This window comes from Pyrus communis, chromosome 9 (assembly GCF_041283825.1).
Source record: "Pyrus communis isolate YQ-2024b chromosome 9, ASM4128382v1, whole genome shotgun sequence".
Classification (NCBI taxonomy): Eukaryota; Viridiplantae; Streptophyta; class Magnoliopsida; order Rosales; family Rosaceae; genus Pyrus; species Pyrus communis.
Window position 1 is genome coordinate 8464788 of NC_142573.1, and position 25144 is coordinate 8489931.

General features: G+C 37.6%; 2 protein-coding genes, 1 non-coding gene and 1 pseudogene across 4 annotated transcripts; all 4 read left to right on the plus strand.

The window, feature by feature from the left end:
* Positions 1-286: 286 nt before the first annotated feature.
* Positions 287-4320, plus strand: LOC137740050 (uncharacterized). Its single transcript, XR_015966749.1, has 7 exons — positions 287-692; positions 796-943; positions 1108-1299; positions 1889-2017; positions 2763-2932; positions 3505-3635; positions 4002-4320. It is a non-coding gene; the product is annotated as an uncharacterized LOC137740050 (transcript).
* A 477-nt stretch (positions 4321-4797) lies between these two features.
* On the plus strand, positions 4798-5788 carry LOC137740484 (non-specific lipid-transfer protein 2-like). The gene is made up of 2 exons (XM_068480342.2): positions 4798-5240; positions 5594-5788. The coding sequence occupies exons 1-2, from the start codon at positions 4903-4905 to the stop codon at positions 5601-5603; spliced, it is 348 nt and encodes a 115-aa protein (XP_068336443.2). The 5' UTR covers positions 4798-4902; the 3' UTR covers positions 5604-5788.
* Positions 5789-8027: 2239 nt separating this feature from the next.
* On the plus strand, positions 8028-14878 carry LOC137738941 (auxin response factor 6). 2 transcript variants are annotated; one of them, XM_068478410.2, is made up of 15 exons: positions 8031-8188; positions 8264-8726; positions 9200-9312; positions 9925-10023; positions 10100-10156; positions 10234-10392; positions 10493-10577; positions 10993-11083; positions 11193-11357; positions 11433-11555; positions 11696-11771; positions 11921-12068; positions 12157-13442; positions 13652-13842; positions 14265-14878. In XM_068478410.2, the coding sequence occupies exons 2-15, from the start codon at positions 8672-8674 to the stop codon at positions 14467-14469; spliced, it is 2853 nt and encodes a 950-aa protein (XP_068334511.2). In that variant the 5' UTR covers positions 8031-8188; positions 8264-8671; the 3' UTR covers positions 14470-14878. The 2 variants fall into 2 exon arrangements, with proteins under 2 accessions (XP_068334512.2, XP_068334511.2); XM_068478411.2 differs by having other exon boundaries at positions 8028-8726; positions 11921-12050.
* Positions 14879-17248: 2370 nt separating this feature from the next.
* On the plus strand, positions 17249-20289 carry LOC137740485 (wall-associated receptor kinase-like 6 pseudogene; annotated as a pseudogene).
* Positions 20290-25144: the final 4855 nt, after the last annotated feature.

Sequence of the window (25144 nt, forward strand, 5' to 3'; positions counted from 1 at the left end):
TAAAAAAAAAAAAAACACCTACACTTAAAATCCGCGAAAACATAATAATAGTAATCGTAAGTGGTCCTTTACTGGAAAGAAGTTGACGGTAAGAGTTCAAATTTTATCGGTGATTAATCTAACATCTAATTTAACGAGTTTTACCATTTGATGAAAAAAATAATAATAATAGTAATTAGCAACATCCATTAGTATTAATTAATCATAATTATGGCCCTCCCATTTGCCGTCCGGTAACAAAAACAAAAATTAAAAATTAAAAAATTAATTACAATTTTATGTTTGAAGAGGGTCCCAGAACATCCGACCCCCCCAACCTCTCCTCCTTGTTCTCTTCCGTTTATCCCCATCTGTCTCCGACGCTGGGAGACCGAGCTTCCGTTGGCGCTTTTTAACCTCTCCAATTCCTCCAAACAAACGCGGAATTCCAATCCCATCGGATCCAATACGATTCAATTGGACCACCGTGAAAACCCAGATGAAGCCCTACAGGAATGGCGAAATCTGGGACTTTGAGCACCAAATGCCAGTGGCCGCCGGCGCCGGAGATGTTATATTGGGTGTGGACGGCGGAACCACCTCCACCGTCTGCATTTGCATGCCCATTTTGCCCTTCTCTGACCCCCTCCCCGACCCGGTTCCCGTCCTCGCTCGAGCTGTTGCTGGCTGCACCAACCACAACAGCGTTGGCGGTAATTGTTCTTCATTTCTTGGATTTTCAGTTGATTTTTACTGTTTTGAAGTTTTGATGGTGGTTTTTTACCCAATTGGGATCACTTTCTGGTGAAATCGTAGAGGCGGCTGCGAGGGAAACGTTGGAGCAGGTGATGGCGGAAGCGCTGGCCAAGTCGGGTTCGACCCGGTCGGCGGTTCGGGCTGTTTGTTTGGCGGTTTCCGGCGTCAACCACCCCACTGATCAGCAGAGAATATTGGATTGGATGAGGTAACACTTCCAAGTCTCTATCTTTTCCTACATTGTTCACATTTGTATGCTTCTCTTTGGTTTTATCATCGGACCCTTTTGGTTCTTTTGGGTTTTCGACGCATATCAATGTCGAATTAATGTTGTTTTGTACTAAATGTTTGATTTTTTCTTGGTTTCAATAGGGATATATTTCCCAGCCATGTGAAGTTGTATGTTCAGAATGATGCTGTGGCTGCTCTAGCTTGTGGGACTCTGGGAAAGCTTCATGGGTGTGTTCTAATTGCCGGCACAGGGACCATTGCCTACGGGTTCACAGAAGACGGTAGAGAAGCTCGGGCAGCTGGTGCAGGTCCTACCTTAGGTGATTGGGGAAGGTATAGCCTTGTTGCATTGTTCTTATTTCTGCTCTATCTCATTCTCTGCCTCATGAATCCATGATGCTCCTAATTTATGAAAATTATAGGGGATGGTATGGCCAATGCTTTATCTACATTATGGAGGTGGTTGTCATTGAACCAGCCTAACCACGAAGCATATAGAAAGATATTAGGGTTGTGAGAAGAAAGAACTTAATGGGAGATGTTAAACCCGGAACCTTTTGGTCCTTTTCTGGCGTCTTGATCATATTTTGAATTAAAACTTAGTTTAAAATCTCGTAGAGTTCTTTCTGTTTTTCACGTTTCATCCTACTCTTTCCTGCTCATCATTTATCATATCATTATGCTCATCCTATAATCAGAAGATGCTCCCTGCCTGACGGTATATGTTGTGCTTAATTGTAAGATTTCATTGCCATGTGTAAATGAATCGATTTGCTAAATACACTTATTATCAATCTTAGAATTCGATAGTTGATACTCAATAGCATATGGGATGTGATCAGTAAAGATGTAGGCTTCTTTTTCTTCGCACCCTTTCTCTTTCTGGCAGTTCTATTGAAGGTAATATCTTGTTTACTTGTAGTGGATACGGTATAGCTGCTCAGGCATTAACCGCAGTGGTAAGGGCCAATGATGGTCGTGGTCCAGATACAAAGCTTACATCTAGTATTTTAGAGGAGCTTGGTCTTTCTTCTCCGGATGAACTCATTGGGTATCTATCTGAAACTTATAAATGCCATCATCACATATATGGGTGAAGTTACTAGTTGTCATTGACACAGTTTTGGTGAAATATATGACAAGGTTTATTCCATCCCTTGAATAGTCCTGGTTACATGATGCAAAAATGTGAGACGGTTTCCACTTATTGTAGCTATGATTTAGTATAGATGTATATTGTAAAAGTTTTCCGGTTCCATTAAAGTACAATCATTTCATATTTTGAGACTAATCTTGTTAGATATCAATACTGACACACCCTAAATTGCTGGATACCTATATGTGAGACGGTTTCCACTTATTGTAGCCACATCACACGTTAACAGAGGTTTTGACAGAAAGCCTAACAAAAGTATGAAGGTGACCCACAATCCTCACTTTAGGCATGAGGCTGAGATGAAAAAAAACTTGATGTATGAAAGTTTGAAAACCACGATACTCAAGGGTAGTAGAGTGAGAATTACCATAATTTTTTTAGTGGATTTTAGTCTCTTGAAAATCTGTGCTTATTTTTCTTTTGCACTTGTCATGCATTCTTGATTGAAATACATTTTATTTAAAAGGAATTTTGGTGTTTTGTGTATGTCTCTGTGAACCATCTTGGGAAAATGCAGTGAGAACTCAATCATTTGGTACATCTGAACCGTAATTCACAAGATATGTTGATATAAATGAGTGCCAGGGGTTTGATTGTATGGGATATCAGATAACAACTGTAATTTTATATTGGATTTTAGGTGGACATATGCAGATCCATCCTGGGCTCGCATTGCAGCGCTTGTTCCAGTTGTTGTATCTTGTGCAGAGGCTGGTGATGAAGTTGCAAATAATATCTTGTTTGATTCAGTCCAGGAGTTGGGGCTCAGTGTGAAAGCTGTTGTTCAAAGACTTGGCTTGTGTGGTCCAGGTACTGAACCAATAATTCTTGGATTTGTATGATGCATAATAAGCCATGACACGTGAGGTTATGCATGACCTCATGGACATTAATCATTTAGCGGTAGGGTAGTGATACTATTTAAATACCCAGTTGTAAAAACAAAATGATTAATACAACGTGGCTGTGTGGGGCCTTGATTTGATTCACTTTATGAGTTTAAATATCATTATAGTTGATTGGCACCTATAGCTGTTGTCTTCCCTCTGTCTTGTGCTCTCGCTTCCCACAAGCGGGGGTACGGCTTGTTGAAAGTACACCTAGTTGACCTTCCATCTTAACGTGCAATGTTTATTTGAAGTACGATGGTGTGGCAGCTGTATGGTCATGCCTAGCTGTCTTATTTAATTTTCAAGTTTTATGCCTTTGTTCTATGCCCATTCCTTGTACATATGGGGATGTATTATTGTAGTATTCATGAGAGATATTCTTTATGGGTATCAGATTCAAGGAGTTTTATGTGTTGCAAGTAATAATTGATATGTAGGATGTCCCTAACGTGCATGCTAATTTTTTTTTTTTTTGTACTAAAATAATTGCAGAGGGGAAAGATTCTTTTCCGCTCGTCATGGTTGGTGGTGTTCTTGAAGCAAATAAAAGGTGGGATATAGGTATTGAAGTCATCAAATGCATCTCCAAGGACTACCCAGGGGCAGTTCCAATTAGGCCAAAGGTAAACACATCTTCTGCCTCGCTTCAATCAACTTTTGACATTTCATGCAAATAAGTGAGCCAACTTCTTTCGCTAGATGGCTTCTTGAGCGCTCACAAGAGTCGACCTTCCTTGTCTTTCAATTCCACACTTTCCTTTGAATAAAACGGAAAAGCGAGTTCATATCAAACTGATAGCTAGACAGTACATGAAAAATAGGCAACACGCAAATAGTCTGCGGAAGGAACTAATAATAGTTGTTAGCTATAATTAGGTAAAGGTCCGACTAACTACTGTCCCATATGCTTGTATATGCACATTATCTTGTTGAATTTCTAAGGTTTTACTTACAATACTGCTTTATTTGTTATCTTGAATCACCGTCAGGTGGAGCCTGCGGTTGGAGCAGCATTGCTAGCATGGAATTTCTACATGAATGATCTCTGAAGGAAGCTTTCAAGAGCTGACTGTTGTTGTTGTGTTACGTAGTCTACGAATTGTATAGTTGAAAGGATCATGACGAAGTGAAACAGAAACAAGCAGATCAAAATTGAAATTGAAAGCATCATCAGTATATTTTTTCGGCGTTAAGAAAGTGACTACCAATTTTTAATCTGCATAGAATTAGGTATCTGATGTAACCTAGTGTTGCATGTAAAAGTATCATTTGTTAATAGTGAAGTAAAGAAAATGATTTCAACTTCAATTATGTGCTTTTGCTAAAACCGTTTTTAGTAGAAACACGTTGCAATGAATTTTTTTACGTAACACTTGGCAGGTGCTTCTTTGGAAAACGCTCCTATGACTGAGAAAAACTTTTAATTCACTTTCTGCCAAACACAGTCATAAATGCTTTTGGTAGTAAGAAAATACTTTTGGCCCTTTCAAAAGCCTCGTACTTAGTTCGATATGATCAGCTAACAAGCAAGAGATAAACACTTGTCAGTAAACCAAATCTACTCAACTTCTCTTTCGAAGAAAAATTGTAACGCCCATGGCATGCATGAAAAACCTAACCCAGAGAAGAGGTAGGGAGTAGGGAGCATGCAAAGGATGCTCAACCTTCCCATATCAGAACAAGAAAAAGCACAAGTTCATTCCACAACGGCTTCTCACCTTCACGCCAAAAATCCCCTCATCTCTTTGGATCATATCTTCCATTGTCAACTATAAATACCCCTCAAACCCTACATACCATAACCTACATAACAATTTAAGCTCACGATTAGGGTAACTAAACACTCTAGCACTTCATCAATTGATATCGAAAATCAAACGTACGAGAAAAATGAAGGGCGTTGTTGCAGTGGCAGTGGGGTTGGCCATGTTGGTCTTGGTTGAACCGGGGCATGCCACGGTCACTTGCCAACAAGCAGTGTCATCTCTGACTCCTTGCCTTTCATATCTCACCAGCGGCGCTGAAACCCCGCCTGCGGCATGCTGCAGTGGGGTTTCCGGTCTGAAACAGCTCACTCAAACCACCGAAGATAGGCGTACAGCCTGCCAATGCCTTAAGGACGCGGCAAGTCAGAACCAAGGCATTAGGGAAGACGCTGCTGCTGGTCTCCCTGCGGCGTGTCAAGTTCAAATCAACGTTCCCATTTCTAGGAGCGTTGACTGCAACCAGTAAGTAAATTTATTATATATGTATTGTGTTGAGAAGTCTTCCCCTACAACTCTTGCATGCAATAATCCATCATGTGATTATCACGTGATGTGTCTAATTTGAGAAACAATTTATATACAATGGTTTTAAGAAGATTTTTTTGTTTGTTTTTGTATCGATAGTTTATCCTAATACAAGTGATATTGGACAAGAGAGATTTAAATTCGAGACCTCGAGCATAAATGAGAGAATATTTTTAATTAACTGACTAAGCTACAAGCATCTTGATGTTATTGTTATTTGTGGCATTTTGATTGCTCATATTTCAAAGTGTTCTTGCTGTTTCTAATGTTTTGTGCTTTTTTATGCACAGAATTGAGTAAAATGAAGTCTACAGATTGAGTTAAAATAAAGAGAGAGAAGCATGCATACGTGGTTGAATGTGGTCAAGATATGTTTCGCACTAGAGAGCCATGCTATACGTACTTAGTTTATTCAAGCTACTACTTGTAATGTACGAGAATATATTGTATTTAATAAAATAAAGAAACCATAGTTATCTTTTGCATATCTCTCTATACTATAAATATTATATATATATATATATATATATATATATATATATATATTTGAGGCCTTCCTGCAAAGTATAACCTAAAAAAAAAACATCAAACAAAAATCAATGTGTTACTACTTCAATTACAATTTTGTTGGAACATACTACCTATAAAAATAAAAGAGCACAGAAAGGCCTAAAAAGACCTTAAAAGTAACTATAAAAAAAGATATGTAATATTTAAAACTAACGTAAATCATGCAATGCATAAACCACAAACCAGTCGAATGACATCAAACACATGTCAAACAAAAGTAACGAAAAGCAGGTAACGCCCTTGGCGAGAAGTCATGCATGAAAAGCCTAACCGAGATATATCAAGTAGCCACACAGCATGCAATGCATTTCATGGCCCGTCCACGGAATATTGCTATCGCGTGAAGGATTTTATAAGGCTGATTCAAAACCACCGAAGACAGGCGTGAAACCTGCGACTGCCTCAAGGAAATGGTAATTCGCTACTCAGGTCAAACATTAAGGAAGGCCTGTAATGTTCAACTCGCATTTCCAAGAAATGCTAACTGCAATGAGTAAATAATCGTATTAACAACTCCCCCTCTCCTCCCCATTTGTTGTATATATAACTGTATGATCATGTGATTAGAGCGAACGTGATATACGTTTCATTAACAGATAATCTATTTGATGCGAAAAACGATTATACATGACAGTTGTAAGGAAGATAATTATTTGTTATGTCGATTTTTGATCGCTAACGGTTTTTGTTTTTGCACAGAGTTAATCAAAATCAAGGCTACAGATTATATTAAAATAATGCAAGAAGCATGGGGGGATCAATGTTTCCATATTCTCGACGCCCACACATAGCTATGGTTGAATGTGGTTCTCACGAGAGAGCCATGCTATACTTAGTTTATTCAAGCTACTTGTTAATAAAATAATTATTCAAGAACCATGTATTTCTTGCAACTTACACAATTTCTTATCATGATAAGATGCTAAATATTATATATATTGTGAAGTGTTGCTGGATAAGACAATCTTTACCCATTTCTGCAATTGAAAAATAATTTTCGTGCCAACATAAGCTTACTCAAAACCATATTAAAGCGCTGTAAACCAAAACAAAAACATAAAATTTGATAGTAAAATACAAGAAGTATTTCAAACATTAATTTGTGGCAGCCCTGATTGAATTGACAATTTAGATTCTAAGTGCTTGATAGATGACACGTTGAACTATGACCAGCAACCATCACAACCTACTGATTATTTCAGCAAACCCTTTTAAGGAAATTGTCTCTTGTGGGCACACATGGAGAAGTTCAACTTAATTTAGAAGCATTTTTAACTCAAACCATGCACAAATTAAGGCCCCCTAACCAATATTTAAGGAAGTTGGATCAATGCATTATGGAGAAAACAATAGGAGATAACAGACCTCCCTATAAACGTAATTTGATTAATCCCATTTATTAAATTCATATGGACAACCAAATGATAACCTAATCATCTTTTCCCAAAATGAATTTTTTTTTCTTCCGAAAAGCTAACATGAAAAAGATTGGCAATTTCCAAATGAGGAAAAAAGAGAAAAAAACTGATTGGTATGGGCAAGATGGGAATTGGATCTGCTATAGACCTTACTGTTCGAGTCTAAAGATCAATCCATACAGACCGCTGATTAGTGTGAAAAAAAAAAATCAATGTTGTTGGTTTGTGTATGATGGCCAGCGAAATGAGTTAATGAAGACCGTCTAATTCAATTTGTGCTGCCCAAATATGTTGATTCTTAAGCTTTGGACACGAAGGTTCATAGCATATCCAATTTCGACAAGATGGGTCTCTTTTCTAGTCAATTAGTGCCGAAAACATGGACTAGTACATCGTGCCGAAAATATGGACTAGTACATCAAGTGTCACAACACAATTAGTTAAAAAAAATTTAAACCAATTATATTATGACACTTGATAAAAATTGTGTTGTAATATCAAAGATTTTATTTAAAAAAAAATATTTATTCTTCACACCTTATATAAAATTTAAAAGTGATATGGGCAAGATTGCAAAAAGGGAGGAAATGCTAGGGTAAAATAGGGAACGTGTGGTTAGATTTTTGGTCCTTGTATTTTAATTTGCTTTTTCTGACAGCTATCCCTATGAACATTACATTACCCCACCAGCAATAATTACCACTGTATTAATTGATCGTAGACCAAACACGCCCTCATTGAAGACCAATAAAGCTCTCTCTCTCTCTCTCTCTCTCTCTCTCTCTAACTTTCTCTCTCATCAGCAGCTTCACAAGCAGACCTCAAGCTCTCTCAAGCTCAAACTTCATCTCTCTCGGCAGTCAAATCGGAGCTTCCGAAAATGTCGCTCTCGGCTCAGTAAGAGTTCCCCAATTCTCTGTTTTACTTCACTTGCTAGGTTACTGTTCAAATTCTGAGATCTGGGTTGTCTAGGGTTTCTCTGGAGGTTGCTAAAGGTGATAAATCTCTGAGCTTTGGAAGTGACAGTTAGGGTTTAGGGTGGTACTTGGGGTTAATATGGAGGGTGTTTGTAGGGGGAAGAAGATCTGGGGCGTATGAGGGTGAGAGGGGTTGTGTTTTGTATTGGCACTGGCTTTGGATGAGATTTTCCCAAAAGGGTAGTTGATTTTTTTCTGGTTTTTTGCTTGGGGGGGGGTGGGGGGGTGGGCTTTTTTTGTTTTTTTACAGCATTTGATGATATAGAGGTGAAGGGGCTCAGTACGGGTGCTAAATATGTTTAAGAAATAAGGAGGGACTAGTATTTGAATCTTTGTTTGAGTTGGGTTTGAAAGGGGTTTCAGTAGGTGGTGAAAGAAGGTTGCTTTTTTGGATTTTCAAACAATGAGGCTTTTGTCTTCGTCCTCGTCTCCGGGTTTTAATCATCAGCCTCAGGAAGGTATGCATTTGTTCCTTATTTGGTTCTTTCACTTTTTGTCATCTGAAATTTAATACTTTCATCGAAGCGTTTGTTATTTCACTCTGAGCATTGTCCTGCTTGCTTTGATGCTATTTTTGTTTGGGGTCTGAAGTTACTGAGCGTACGTGTTAGGCAATTTTTATATGTGCATGTCTTAATTAAAAGGTCATTGAACATGCCTACTCTATATTTGCTTTACTAGTGGTTGTGTCTCTTTGTGTAGTTATTTCATGGTAAAGAAAGTGACACTTTATGCATAAATTACTTGTATGTTTGAGAAATTAAGTTTGGTGACTGAACACACAACTTATTATTTTACAATTATCTTAACTGCCCACAATGCTGGATGGAGTTCGAGCTGGAAACGTGTTATAAGATTGAATTGGTTTAGGATTTTGAATCTATGGATGCTTATTTCATGCGTACTGACACAAGCATAGAAGCTATTGCAGAGGAGAAGAAATGTTTGAATTCTGAGCTATGGCATGCGTGTGCCGGGCCTCTGGTGTCTCTGCCTCTTCTTGGAAGTCGTGTAGTCTACTTTCCACAGGGCCACAGCGAGCAGGTAAGCAACTGCATCATTATCTCATTTATTGTTGAATGCAGATTTTTCTTTCTGATCGGTATTTGCAGAAAACAATTGTCTGGTTTGCAGTTTGTAGACTAGGGACGTTTGTTGTTTGTTGATTTAAGGACTTAGTCTCTTGGTACCATTGTCTTGTTTTTGTATCTCCCTGCATCTTGATTATTGAGAGCATATCTTAAAATGAATAATTATTCTTGTGATCTTGGAGTCTGGATACTAAAATTAGTATGCATTTTAATACTGGCATGCTGTGTAATCACAGGTGTATGTTCATTTATAAAGGATGATTTGTTCCTATAGAAAATAAATAAATAAATAAATAAAGGATGAATTAGAGCTTATTTTTTCGTTACTTGTTTGTATTGTTTTTGTTTGATATTGTGCATCATATATATAGCTACAAATTTGTATATTAAGCATTTTATACAAATCATTACCTCAATTACTATAATGTAGTCCAGTACTTTTTAAGTACACTTGTTGTTGCTCAAACAGCTGAATCTTCTAATATTTAACTAATCATTTCGTCCTGAACACTAACCTTACAGAGTATCCTTTTTGCGTTGTTAATTCTTGGTATTTCTTATACAGGTTGCTGCATCAACCCACAAGGAAGTGGATGCCCATATTCCCAATTACCCCAGCTTGCCTCCGCAACTAATTTGTCAGCTGCACAATGTGACAATGCACGTACGTGTCAGCCTGTTTATGTGTTCTCTGTACAATTTCCTGGGACGCTTCTTAAAATTTTAATTCTATGGTACAGGCAGATGTAGAGACGGATGAAGTATATGCTCAAATGACCCTACAACCATTAAGTCCGGTACTGCATTAGGCTGGTTTTAAATTTCGATTTGTGAGTCAAGTAATTTTCATGTCCTGACATAAACTGTTTTGTAGCAAGAGCAAAAAGATGTATACCTACTGCCTGCAGAGTTGGGTGCTGCCAGCAAACAGCCAACCAACTATTTTTGTAAAACTTTGACTGCAAGTGATACTAGCACACATGGAGGATTCTCTGTTCCCCGCCGTGCAGCTGAAAAAGTTTTTCCCCCTCTTGTAGGTGTCCTTTTCTTTGACTCATTTGATCATCTCTCTTCCATTCTTTATTTTTTCGTCATATACTTAGTTTCATTCATTTTATTTTACCGTTCCTCAGGATTATTCGCAGCAGCCCCCTGCTCAGGAACTAATTGCAAGGGATCTTCATGATAATGAATGGAAATTCAGACACATATTTCGAGGTGAGTATAATTTTCTTCGGTATTCTGTTTTGTATCTGCTGTCAGTATCTTTTATCATTTTCACATCACTCTTCAAGTCTGTTGATCTATCGTAGATGCCAAAGTAACTGAGGGCAGTGGTCCTTCACATACAATTCAGACACTTCGTGGTTCTAAATCTCAAAATGAAAATTTTGGGGAAATTTTATATTTACTGGTATCAGTTATATCCAATATCCAAGTCATGATTGTCTCATTAAAAACATATTAAATGTCTTATTTACTTGAACTTAACTTTCTATACCCAGGTTTTTCTTGTTTTATTTCTTATTTTTCAATTTATACTCTGGTTTGACAAAAAAAAAAAAATTTACCGTCTGGAATTCTGAACATGTAATTCTAGCTTCTAATTGCGTTTTGCCATGTTATTTTGCAGGCCAGCCCAAGAGGCATCTTCTCACGACAGGATGGAGTGTGTTCGTTAGTGCTAAACGACTTGTTGCTGGTGATTCGGTCCTCTTTATCTGGTAAGTTTAAACTGTTATTCTGTTATTGGAGGGTTGGTGGTGGTTGTATTTATTCTGTCAAGAATTGTTGTAATCATTTTCCTCTCACTAACGTGTTGTCTTCAATCAGGAATGAAAAGAATCAGTTGCTCTTAGGTATTCGGCGAGCAAATCGTCCACAGACTGTCATGCCCTCATCAGTTTTGTCAAGTGACAGCATGCACATTGGTCTTCTTGCTGCTGCAGCTCATGCAGCTGCAACAAATAGCCGCTTTACTATATTTTATAATCCGAGGTGAGCATCTGCTCCTGATTGTAAATACTACTATTTACCTCTTATTCCTCAATTTTCTATTTTCTTACAATGCAGGGCAAGTCCATCTGAATTTGTGATACCCCTGGCCAAATATGTTAAAGCTGTCTATCACACTCGGGTTTCTGTGGGCATGCGATTTAGGATGCTGTTTGAGACAGAAGAGTCTAGTGTCCGTCGGTGTGTTATTTCTCCTCGTAGTTCAGTTTCATTATACAGTTTATGATTCACATTTAATTAAGTGGTTATTCATACTTGTATTATACTATTATGTGGGTTATTTACCTTTCTTATTTATTTTGTTTGTTCTTTTCCTTAAGATACATGGGTACAATAACTGGCATCAGTGACTTAGATTCTGTTCGCTGGCCAAATTCTCACTGGCGCTCTGTGAAGGTGTGTTGAAAGCATTTGGTGATTATGATGCTCATTAGAATTCCAATATTTGCTATTATAAATTTTACGATCTTTTGATTGAGGTGTGGCCAGTTTTTTAACTTTTTGAAACTTTCTAAGGTTTGTAAACGTGTTTTCTGCTAATGCAGGTTGGCTGGGATGAATCCACTGCTGGGGATAGGCAGCCAAGAGTATCATTGTGGGAGATTGAACCACTAACAACATTCCCAATGTATCCATCCCCATTCCCCCTCAGACTAAAGCGACCATGGCCATCGGGTGTTCCCTCTTTCCATGGTATCTTTGGTTTTTTGCTTGAGGTATTGTCACAAAATTCTACTGTTTCTTTTGCCCCTTAAAATATTCAGTGGTATATTCATTTCAGGTCTCAAAGATGGTGATATGGGAATTAATTCTCCACTGATGTGGCTTCAAGGAGGGCTCGGAGACCAGGCGATGCAATCTTTGAACTTCCAGGGATTTGGAGTTTCTCCTTGGATGCAACCAAGGCTTGATGCGGCTATGGCAGGTCTACAACCCGATCTATACCAAGCAATGGCAGCCGCTGCACTTCAAGAAATGAGGGCAGTTGATTCTTCAAAAGGCTCTTCACAGTCTTTTCTGCCCTTCCAGCAATCTTCAAGTGTTTCTAATGGAGCTGCTGCTGTGCTTCAAAGACAGGTCTTGCCTCAGTCTCAAAATGCTTATCTTCAGAACTTTCAAGAAAACCAAGCTCCTGCTCAGGCTCAGGTTTTGCAACAGCAGTTGCAGCGTTATCATCCCTATAGTGATCAGAGGCAACAGCAGCAGCAGCAGCAACAGCAGCAGCAGCAGCAGCAGCAGCAGCAGCAGCAACAGCATCAGCAACAGCAGCAGCAGCAACAGCATCAGCAGCAACAACAGCATCAGCAGCAGCAACAGCATCAGCAACAACAGCAGCTGAATCAGCAGCAGCAGCAACATCAGCTTCAACAATCCCATCATCTGCACGAATTGTCTGTTCAGCAGCAGATCCCGAATGCTATGTCTGCTCTACCTAATTTTACCTCAATCACTCAATCCCAGTCTGCATCTATACGGTCCATCTCTTCACAATCTCAGCAGCAGAGCTTTCCTGACCCTGTTGGAATTCCTATACCTTCATCTGATGTCCCCCCTATACATAGTATATTAGGTTCGCTATCACAGGATGGAGCATCCCACTTACTTAACTTAAGTGGATCCAACTCAGCAATTTCTTCTTCCTTGTTACCCAAGCAGATCACTGGTGAACCACAGCTATCATCTGGAGCTGCTCAATGTGTACTTCCCCAAGTGGAACAGTCGGGAACACCACAGTCAAGTTTTTCTGAACTCACTGCCTTGCCTCCATTTCCTGGTAGAGAATATTCTGCATTCCAAGGTGGTACTGATCCCCAAAGCAATCTTTTGTTTGGGGTGAACATTGATTCATCATCTCTCATGCTGCATAATGGGATTCCAAACCTGAGAAATATTGGCAATGGAAATGATTCGTTGTCCCTGCCCTTTGGTGCTTCATATACCAGTGGCACAGGCAATGACTTTCCACTTAATTCCGATATGACTACATCAAGTTGTGTAGATGAATCAGGATTCTTGCAGTCTTCAGAAAATGTGGACCAAGTAAATCCAACTCGAACCTTTGTGAAGGTAAGATGAGATAATTGTGATAGTTTATTTACATGCGTATTTATTCTTAACATTATGGTCAGATGTATGGAGCATTGCCAGAGATTGTATTGGGTAATGCAAATGCTTCGTGATCAGTGTTCAAAACCAGCACTTGTCATCGGTATCTCTTGTTTTTTCTTTAATTTTTTTTAATTTTTAATTTTTATTAAATTGGTGCAATTTGACAGGTTCACAAGTCAGGGTCCTTTGGGAGGTCACTGGATATTTCTAAATTCAGCAGCTATGATGAATTACGCAGTGAGCTCTCACGTATGTTTGGCCTTGAAGGTCAACTGGAGGACCGTCAGAGATCAGGCTGGCAGCTTGTATTTGTTGACAGGGAGAATGATGTTCTTCTCCTTGGTGACGACCCTTGGCAGTAAGTCCCAAATTTTCATGATTTTGCTTATATTTGTCAATTAATGTACGCTCTTGGCTGTTTGCATAAGCAGTTCTGAAGGTTGAGCTTCCCGTGAGTTTCAATCATTACTGATGGTTTGTAAAATGATTCATGCTGAATCACTGTGCGTAATTTTAACGTTAAGCAGCTAATATTATGATTTTATGCTGTATGCCAATTTGTAGAGAGCAACAACGATAAATTTAGACAATGCTCTGAGGTTCAAAGTGTCCTAGGACTAGTTTACATCATCTAGTCTTTTGACTGTTTTCTCACCTTTTCGAGATTTTAAGTTACTATTGTGGATGTCTGTTTCTCTGAGCCAAAGTTGGCTTCTGAAGTTTTGAAACTATTCTTGTCATAATTCACTGGAGCTATAATGATTCTTTATTTATTTTCAGGGAATTTGTGAACAATGTGTGGTATATCAAGATACTCTCGCCTATGGAAGTGCAACAAATGGGAAAGGAAGGCCTCAACCGTGTGGCTTCTATCCCAAACAATAAGCTTTCCAATGGTAGCAACACCTGCGATGACTATGCAAGTCGACAGAAATTGAGAAACTCAAGCAATGGGTTTGCATCTTTGGGATCACTCGACTACTAAAGGCCAATGCTTTGCTAAAAATGGAAAATTAAGAAAATTGGCGGCGAATGATGAGTGTTTAACTATGCTTAGTAGTGTTTTCGTAAAAGGATTGGTAGCATTCTTTTAGCTTTTGTGGTCAGTGAGATGTACTGCTTAGGCAAAGTCTATTTGAAGCCTGCATGTCAGCTTATAATTACACACTGTAAATTATAGTAGGAAGGAACCTTGTATCTGAAACTACCGCAACACCATGTAGAACAACACATGTACCGTACGAGTTTGGTGTCCGAGTCCGATTGCACTCTCTATGCTCTCATGTCTTGTAATTTGTTTTTAATTAGAGTCGAAAACATATCATGAATCAGACCGATCAAGTTGATTTACTATATTGAAAATCTTGAGACTTGAGGTAGGTCTCAGTAAGCAATATTTTGCGTACCGCATGCATGTATTATCTCAAGATGTCGTTTGGCTGTTTATATGTGAGGATCCATTATTCTTTACCTTACTTGCAAATTGTAGTCTGACACGTACAAAAGTAATTTATGAAAAGATGACAGAAATACGGCAGAGGGTTCAGGAGGAGAGGATCCAACAAGAAAGAGCCAAAAGAAGAACAAGAAGCTAAAAAACAAATACACGAAAAACAAGCCAGTGACCACAATTACAAGAAGCTAAACAACAAACTGCACATCAGAAGACAACTAATTAATTGACCAATCCTATGTTAGAGGTTGCGAAACAACCTTAATTCTCAGCAGGAAAGTTCCATATATCCTTCATACTTGGCAAATATAAACAACTAAGAGAGAGAAAATAATATAGAAGACCCCATTCGTGAGTGCAATACGCATTTGCTTCTTCGTACGATCATTTTGTTGTTATGGCGCATAAGCATTGTGGCAGCATCACCATCAGATAAAGGTTCCCCAATAGCAAAGTCTGATTGTGAAACTCATTGCGGAGATGTTAGAATCCCATACCCTTTTGGGATCGGACCTAGCAGCAGTTGTTACTTGTACGATTGGTTTGAAATAGACTGCGACAACTCTAACAGCGTTCCCAAGCCTTTCTTGAACGGAGGCAGATTCTCTGCCCTCGCCCTTCCCGTGCCTTTCTTGAACGGAGGCAAAATCTACTAGAATACTTGTTTGGCCTATTTCTTTTGCTTTTTAATTACCCCTAATACAATATATACCGGACCCGAGATTAGTAGTATACTTTCTTTCTTTCTTTCGATTGTTTCATCATCAGACCAAGATTCTTGTTTAATGATTCATGATTTGATTTGATTCCTCCTATGATCTTACGGAGTCATGTATATATTCTCCTCCTGCTGTCTTCTCTTGGCGGTCGTTATGCGCAGCTAAGTACTGCTGATCACCTAAATTGCATTCTCCTGGCTACTAGGCTGCAAAAAATTCTAAAAACGACAAAACACTAATGTTAATGTTCAAAGTTTGTGCAGATAACAAAAGATAAGTAGGGCTAGGAAAACTAAATTTTTAAACAAAATTTGTAAATTAAATAATCTGTCACCAATAGGAATAAAGACGTGCATCAACTCATAAGTTACAATATAATCATCAACCTCTATGTCATTTAGTTTATAAAAGTTTGTCTACAATTTTTTTTTGTCAAATTGTATACAATTTTAATCTCTTTAGCAGTACCCACGAGAAATTATTAAGGTAGTATCGTTTTACCGCGTCATCTGTGGTACTTCCATTGAAAATTTGACGTGTGTACTATTTTATCACAGCTGGACTTGAAATTTATTTTAAGAAATTAAAAATAAATTAAATACCTGAAAAAAAAAAGAAAAAAAAACCCAGCTTCAACCCTCCGTTGCCGACAAGTCCCCATCCCAGTCCTCTGCCTCCACGGCTCCAACCCGACTTCAAGCCGCTGGTGGCCATATCAGCTGCCTTCCTTATCTCTTCCCCTCTTTCCCTATACAAATTTCAACTAAGACTAATTCTTAAGAGAGTTTAGGATTCATCCAATATCATGAACACATGTTCTTCTCTCACCGATTCTTCATAAACTGCATAAAACCAGTAAATTCACCCAATTAAGTGTTTTCCTTATCAAAACGCACTGAAAGGTACTCAGAAATCTGTAAGAGACGTCGTTTTACTAACATCGCTGCCACCAAAGGTACTCAAAAATTGCAGAAACGACACCACCAAGATGATAATGGATTGGGATTTCGAATTCGTTGTTATATTCATTGGGTTTTCAAATTAGTACACCAATATGATTAATCCATTGGGTTTTCAAATTATAATTTCTCCTCTTGAACAAAGTTTACAATATAAAACAAGTTGACTATATGAGATGTTGTCCAACTTAGTTATAAACTCATGTAATGTCTCTTCTTTTATCAATGTGGAATTCGTTCTCAACAGATACCCTCACAAGTGACTGATTTTAAAGTCAAACATGTGGACATGACAAACGAGGATAAAATTAAGGTTTTACCATAAAATCAACAATATTATAACCTAATTTCTTATAAACCCATGCAAATCTCTTCTTTCTGTTTGATTCATTCTCTTCATTGCCATCATATAAAAGACAAAAAAACGGCAACGGGGGTTCAGAAGGAGGAGAGAATCGAACAAGAAAGAGCCAAAAGAAGAACAAGAAGCTAAAAAACAAACACACGAAAAAACAAGCCAGCGACCACAATTACAAGAAGCTAAAGAACAAACCCGCACATCAGGAAGCAACGGATTGACCAGTCCAATTGTAGAGGTTGCGAGACAACCTTAATTCTCAGAAAGAAAGTTCCATATATACTACGTATTTAGCAAAAATAAGAAACTAAGGGAAAGAAAACAAGGTAGAAGACCCCATTCATGAGTGCAATATGCATTTATTTCTTCGTGTGACCATAATTTCGCTGCTATGGCCCATCAGCATAGTGGCAGCATCATCGTCAGATAAAGTTACACCGGTATTAAAGTCTGACTGCGAATCTCATTGCGGAAATGTTAGCATCCCATACCCTTTTGGGATTGGACCTAGCATCAATTGTTACTTGTACGATTGGTTTGAAATAGACTGCAAGAACTCTACCAGCGGTCCCAAGCCTTTCTTGAAGAACACCACGATAGAGGTGCTGGATATTTCAGTTGAAGGCACGCTTCGAGTTGAGCATCCTGTTAGGTTCTTCAACAGAACAATGGTCCCCCAATTGCCAAATTTTACAGGAAGCCCTTTCTTGTACTCTCAGGAACACAATCAATTCACTGCAGTCAGTTGTGGCTTGTTTGCCTTTGTAAAGTCACACCCGGACCAGCGTGTTATTGGTGGATGTATGTCAGCTTGTGATGCGAGTGCTGGGCCTGAAGACAACCATGGATGTATTGGTATTAACTGTTGCCAGATTGCGCTTCCCGGGAATCTCAGTGTGATTGATGCCGATATAAAACCTGAATCCGAAGAAAGCACTATCAATGGAAAGGGAGGAGTATCGGCTGATAATTACGCATTCCTTGTCCAGCAAGACTGGTTTTATCATAATTTATCAAATTTTAGAGACGTCAAGGATATGGACAGCGTTCCAGTGGTGTTAGAATGGAGCATAAGCTTGGATGACATGACAAGTTCATTGGTCAAATTATACAAGGAGTTCGTCCCAGAATTCGATCCCCTTCTAAACGGATCTCCCCAAATTCGAAAGTTTGATTCCACACCCTTTTGCATGATAGATATCACTTCTTACGCATACAAGCAGTCAAAAATTATATGTTTTTGTCCGGGTGGGTTTGAAGGGAATCCCTATCTTCTCCAACCTTGTCAAGGTAATTGAACCTCTTCCATTTCAAAGCAATCTTCTTATACGCATGCATGCACAAGTCAATTTCTTGATTTTTTTTTTAGTTCCTTTTTTCTTCTCTGCTCAAAATTAAACGGAAAAATTTGAAAAGAATAGACCAATGAAGTTATGTACTATATATTATAAAAGGCTTTGTTTGTTTTTACAAATATTCTTTTCACCACGATCATTTCATTTTTTGTTATTCTGTTATTTTATTTCAGATATAGATGAATGCAATGGTTCTGATCCGTGTCCTGATATTGGTGCATGGAGTTTGGGTGGCCGTGTTATATGCAAGAATACTTTTGGGGGTCATACATGCTACTCAAATACAACTGGCGTTGTATGCGATTATTATGGTACAGAAGGTGCATCATGCTACTACTCAAGAGATGACAAAAGCAAATGGCCTAAAAAAATCATACTTCTAGGTATGCTTCTATACTCATCACAGTTGAATAAACTTTTTTTTGGTCAAAATCTTAACTATAAGAGGGAGATTCAAACTTGGGTGCAAACTGCAAAGAGGGATGACTTACTGCTTTAGGCTCTAACTAACTTGGCTAAACCTTGGTCTAGATGCGAAAACTCTAACTTCTCAACAAATCTTAAAAATAGACGTCAAGACCGATTCTATCTTTTAGGTGTTCGTTCGATTTTAATGAGGCTATATTAAAAACAGATGGAACTCATTCCTAAGTGAGTCTCAACCGTCTATGTCTGGCAACAATATTATATGAATAGTTTTTGTTTTGTTATCTATTTATAATTTCAAGTATGTGTACTTTTATATGCAGGCCTTGTAACGAGTGTCGGAATACTGCTAATAGTTGTTGGTTCATGGTACGTATACAAAGTAATAAAGAAAAAGAGAAAAAACAAACGGAAGGAAATGTTTTTCAAACGTAATGGTGGTTTGTTGTTGGAACAAAAATTATCATCAGGTGAAAAATTTAAGGTTGAAAAGATCAAGCTGTTCAAATCGAAGGAGTTAGAGATGTCCACTGATAATTTTAACATTAATCGAATTCTTGGCCATGGAGGTCAAGGTACTGTTTACAAAGGAATGTTGACAAATGGAAGAATCGTTGCTGTAAAAAAGTCCGAAGTAGTGGGCGAAGGCAAACTTTCAGAATTCATCAACGAGGTTGTACTTCTTTCACAAATTAACCACAGAAATGTGGTTAAACTATTGGGATGTTGTTTAGAGACTGAAGTTCCTATTTTGGTTTATGAATTCATACCTAATGGAACCCTTTCTCAGTATATCCAAGGGAATGTTGAGGATTGTCAGTTTCCATGGAAAATGCGCTTACGAGTTGCAACAGAGGTTGCAGGAGCCCTTTCCTACTTACATAGTGCAGCTTCCTTTCCCATTTTCCATAGAGACATCAAATCTTCCAACATACTCTTGGATGAAAAATGCAGAGCAAAAGTTGCCGATTTTGGAACGTCACGATCAATTTCCATTGACCATACTCATTTAACAACACTTGTTAATGGTACGTTTGGTTACTTGGACCCGGAATACTTCCAATCAAACCGATTTACGGAGAAAAGTGATGTGTATAGCTTTGGAGTTGTTCTTGCTGAGCTCTTGACTGGTAGAAAACCAGTTTGTTCAATTTCAAGGTCACAACGAGAAGAGGACTACATAAGTCTCGCCACATATTTCATTACCTTGATGCACGAAGATCGTTTACTTGACATTGTTGATGCTCGAATAATGAAGGACGGCTCTGAAACAGAGATCAGAGTCGTTGCTAATCTTGCGAGCAGATGCTTAAATTTGAATGGGAGGAATCGTCCTACAATGAGAGAGGTCACAACCGAATTGGAGGCTATCCAAAATTTAAGAAAAAACTTGTGTTGCTCGACCAAATTATTCAGTGGTTTAATTTGTCCAAAATGAAACATTCCTCTTTGGCGGTATGAGGATGCTTTTCCAATTGTGGTCCAATTTCATCTTACTTGAACTTCCACAGTTATATATTTTCAGGTCTTGGTGATCTATATTCATGTCCTTTTGCCATTGAAATAATATTCTGGGATACTGTATATTATAATTTTTATATGCTACTGACTAATAAGTAATATGAAGCTCAGAAATAAATAAGACTTGCTATTAGTACTGATGTTATTATGTTCACCTTTCATTTTCCTTGATGACATAGTCATTTTGTTGGCGATGATCAATATGATTCTAATACACCTCTGTTTATTTTTGGCTTTCGAATTAAATAAATCAAAAAACAAAAATGAACAAGAGTGCAGAAAAAACAAATGGTGTGCTGAGATCGTTTATCAAGAATGAAATCAGATTGCTGATTCTTTAGCTTCATTTGAGGGAGATAGTCAAGGGTGGAGCCACTATAAGGCCACAGGCCACCATAGGCCTAGGCCTACCCTCACTCTTTCACCCTCTCTAAATAATTTAGGATTAAATATATATGTATTGATTAACTTAGTATTATACTTCTTCTAATTTACAATAAAACTCTTAAATTGTATTCACCAATGGTTAAAACTAGCAATGAATGCCCGCAGGATGCTGCGGGATTGAAAGAAGAGTGCAATATCTTGAAATAAAAGTAACTGCAAAGGAAATTTACAGTTTGCATCATTGAATCGAACTAAAAACATAGTAATGCCATTAAATCTCTCCTCTCAAAATTATATATCATTGTTTACATGGTTTGCTATAAATAGTAGAATTCAATTAAATACTTTCAATAAGAACAACTGAAGACATTTAAATGGTAATATTGTTAATTACCTGTCAATTTCCTCACATTTATTATCAAATGCAGATGCATCATCACACCATCTTTGTTGTTGCATATCCTCATCACCAGCAAGCTGATCTCCTCATGGAAACAACCCCACCCCACCCCCCCCCCAAATCACTAAAACAAAATTTGCACAGAAAACCCATTTGGAAAATTTACTATTCTAAAGACATAATATTCATACAAAAAAATGACCAACGTGAAATCGGCCAAAAAACTCACCAAGAAACCCAACCTTTTCTAGGATTAAGATTTTCTTTGAATGTGCACCAGATTTGCTGTTTTTAGAAGATGTTCTAAGAGAACTAAGCAGCGGTTGCAATTCAAAATGGAAGGTTGCAGTTCAAAATGGAAGTTGTTTTGAGGGAAATAGAAGGTGAGGTTCTGTTTTTGTCATGGCCATCGTTTTGAGGGAAATGGAAGGTGAGGTTTCTGTTTTTGTCATGGCCATCTCAATAGTTGGTGCAAAAGATGTAGGTCTTCCAATAAGAAACAAAAAAGGTACAGATTAACACTTACGGTGGCTAGAGGCCGCAGTACCTACGAGTCAAAGATGGGGAACGATGTCTCCATATCATGTCAATACTTCTTTGAATCCATTACAATGTTGCTTGTCCTTATAGAAGCTGAAGACGTCCTGATCATGTGTTGATGCTACAAAAATATACATGAAAGTTGTCATTCACTTGATCCAAATGGTAGTTCTACATAGACATAATGCAGAAGATAAAACATAAGGAAACAAATATTGTAGCGGCATAAGTTCAATAATTGCAGCAAGCAAACAAACAGAAACTTTACTGACTTTCAAAATCCAAATCAGAAAATGAAACAAATTGAATGAACTACGAAAGAAAATATATTCATTGAATTAGAATCAAACTAATGAAATTGAATTGAACAAAACCCTTACTCAAATTGATTGAATGGTGTTTATGAAATGTAAAGAGAGTATTACTCACAGAACATATTAAGCACACGTCCATACGCATCATCTTCTCTTCTCTGTCTCAAATCAAGTTCCCTTTTATATAGGTTCTCAACAAATCAGACCCAAAATCTCCCTTTTTTTACATAGACCAATTTCATCCATCAAAATTTTCATTAAAAAATTTTGCACCGCCCATGAAAATTAATCATTGATTCACTAAGAAGAATATGGACAAAGACAAAGGGGATGCATGGTGGATGAGATTAGAAGGAATAGACACGGATCAAAAATTATAAATTTAAAATAAAAAATCATACGAAGAGATCGTTTAACAACTAATGACAGAAGAGGGGAAGGGGTTAAGAGCATGTGACCTTTCCTTGGCATAAATTTGTACATGCAAGTTTAATTCCAATGAAACAAATATGTGAGTAAAGCGAAAGACATCAAGGTTCCATGTACTGTTTTACAATCATCTCAAGCTGCTAACACAATGCCTAAGATATTTCAGACATAAAGATTTTCATATAAATAAAGCACCTCACTAAAACAATAACTGAGGTTGTGGTATTTGAATCAAGTAGGCAGATGCTTTGCAATGTCTTCTTCAATACCATCTCATATTCCCTTTCCATTTTTCCTGTATGATACAATAAATATAATTAAGGACATTTTTTAGATATTAGGAGGGAACAAATAGATATAATGGGACATAAGAAAGCACCAACTTGTCAAAAATAATTTATTATTTTCAATTTGATTTAACTTTTCAAATGAAGCAAACCCCCAAGATAACCAAGCAATTCAAACAATCCCTACACAATTGACAAAGACGGTTTGAAAAGGAAAAAATCTATATTTAATCAAACGTACAGATGAAAGCATGGTTAAGATGTATTCTAAGTCCAAAAACCTTTACTTTCAGAATCTAAATCCAAAAAGGGTCGCGAGGGAATCTATTAACAATTAACCAGTTTGTTATAGTTTAGTAAAATACAAAAGGAAAATCCTTCTCTTTTGTCTATTATATGAAAAATCTAAATAAGAGATGGCAGAAGAGGACGATGAAAAGAAAATGTGCATATGAGTTATGCATCTTGCTTGAATGCTATCTATCAATGGTAATTCCCCAAATCCAAACAAACCCCAAATCAAAATCCCAAAGCCAAACATGGCAACTACATATGTATTAAATTCACAATAACAAATAAGTAAAATTGAGCAAAATTTACTTCCATCAAGCAAAATTTAGCATCTTCCATCTTCACCATAGCAGGTGGACTCATCTAAACCTTAGCTGAACCAAACCAAAATCAAGATTACCAAAGTTAATTCCAATTGTTAATTTCTATAAAATCATACCTCAAAAGGTAAAACAAAACGAAACTGAAGGGTTTTACATGGATTTGGGAATGCAAGAATTTGAATTTCCAAAAACCCACTACTGTAAAAACCCCCAAAATCCCGAGATTTACACCCAAAAAAGAAAGAAAATTTCCAAAACATGAAACCCTAAAAACCAAAAACCCACAAATCTGCTCTCCTTGAGGAACCATCCAAGATTCAAATCGGAGAAATCGCATAGAAGGGATTGGAGATTTATCACACACCGACCTGGAAGAGGCAAGCCCCCCCCCCCCCCCCCCCCCAAAACCCAAAAAAAAGAAAAAGAAAAAGTAACTGACCTTAAAACAAAGAACAAACAGATAGAACAAAGAGATGAATCCCCAAAATGAGAGAAAATGAAACAAATAAGGGGAATAAACAGAGAGATGAATCCCCCAAAACCTGAACTAACATACTAAAAAATTCGAATATCTAAGCTAACATTAAAGAATCCAATTAAAAAACGAACTTATCTTTGGAAATCCAAGCATGTAGTGCAAGATCTCGCACACACCGCCCTCAGTTGCCTCTGTTCATGACCCCTACCCCTTGAAATCCTGACGATGCATATGGTTTTCTCTGACCATCCCCACTCTCCCACTTGTGAAATCCATCTGTAGCAACAGTGTTGAGACCCCTACCCCTCCCCCTCGCTCTCTTTCCATCTCTCTCTCTCTCTCTCTCTCTCTCTCTCTCTTTCCGATCAAGGGTACGTAGGCATTCTAACAGGGGTTAGATGCAGCCTTAAATAATTGAGGTTAATCTTTTGTTGGGAATTTGATTGAAGAAGAGATTTTGGTTATGTGTTTTGAATGTATATTTGGTTATGTGTTTTGGTAAGTAAATTTTGGTTATAGATTTTGTGAGTGACTAAGAAATTTAAATAAAGAATTGTGATTAACGGTAGTTAGTTAAACAAGAGTTTAATTTTGGCCTATCACCGAAATTAGTTCCGAAATAAAAATTTCAGGTTGGGGTGTTACACACACACACACACTCTCTCTCTCTCTCTCTCTCTCTCTCTCTCTCTATCTATCTTAGAGCCTCCATCCCCGAAACCCTCATTGAACGACAACAAATGAAAACCTACCCAGCTACCCCCTAATTCGCTCAAAACCAAGAGAACAAAATAACCCTTCCTAATACACCATCCCCATCATCGAATTGTAATCTTTGATGGGCAAAACTGTAATTAAATCATTGAGGGCCTAACTGAGGGCTGGGCTTCTTAGTTAAAAGCAACACAAAGCTCGTGAACAGAAAGGGGGAGCCCAAACCCCAGCCCAACACATATTTGATGGTAGCATTATGTAAATAAAGCAAAATCAAAGGGCAATAGTTTGACTGTAGCTAAGCTACAACCAATTGCTCCTCAACTTTAGAATAGATAATAAGAGGTCTATTTTTATTTTCAATCCCAACAACACCCATCCTAGAACTAAATTTAACACCTTGTTTTATAAACAAATCAATAACTCTTAAAATCAAAACCTAAAGTCTATTTAGTTTTATCAAAAAATATTCTTTTACATTGCTAACTGAAGAATAATAAACTTTGAGTTTTTCCTCTTCCGCTTCTTGAAGTTTCATATATTTTATCCTTCCAATTTCTGGCTCACAACAATATTAAGGTTTGTAAATATCTCTATCTCTTTAACATTTTACTAAATTTTTAAAATTTCTTATATCTTATATCTTGTTCTCCAAATTCTCAATCCATTTTTCTCATTTTTTTGTTTGAAAATTCTCAATCTACTC

Bases quoted from the DNA above. Each gene is read 5' to 3' on its own strand.
- LOC137740484 (XM_068480342.2), top strand. From the start codon at position 4,903: ATGAAGGGCGTTGTTGCAGTGGCAGTGGGGTTGGCCATGTTGGTCTTG.
- LOC137738941 (XM_068478410.2), top strand. From the start codon at position 8,672: ATGAGGCTTTTGTCTTCGTCCTCGTCTCCGGGTTTTAATCATCAGCCT. The intron at 9,313-9,924 runs GTAAGCAACTGC...TTTCTTATACAG, and splicing joins CACAGGGCCACAGCGAGCAG to GTTGCTGCATCAACCCACAA. The intron at 10,157-10,233 runs GTACTGCATTAG...ACTGTTTTGTAG, and splicing joins CCCTACAACCATTAAGTCCG to CAAGAGCAAAAAGATGTATA.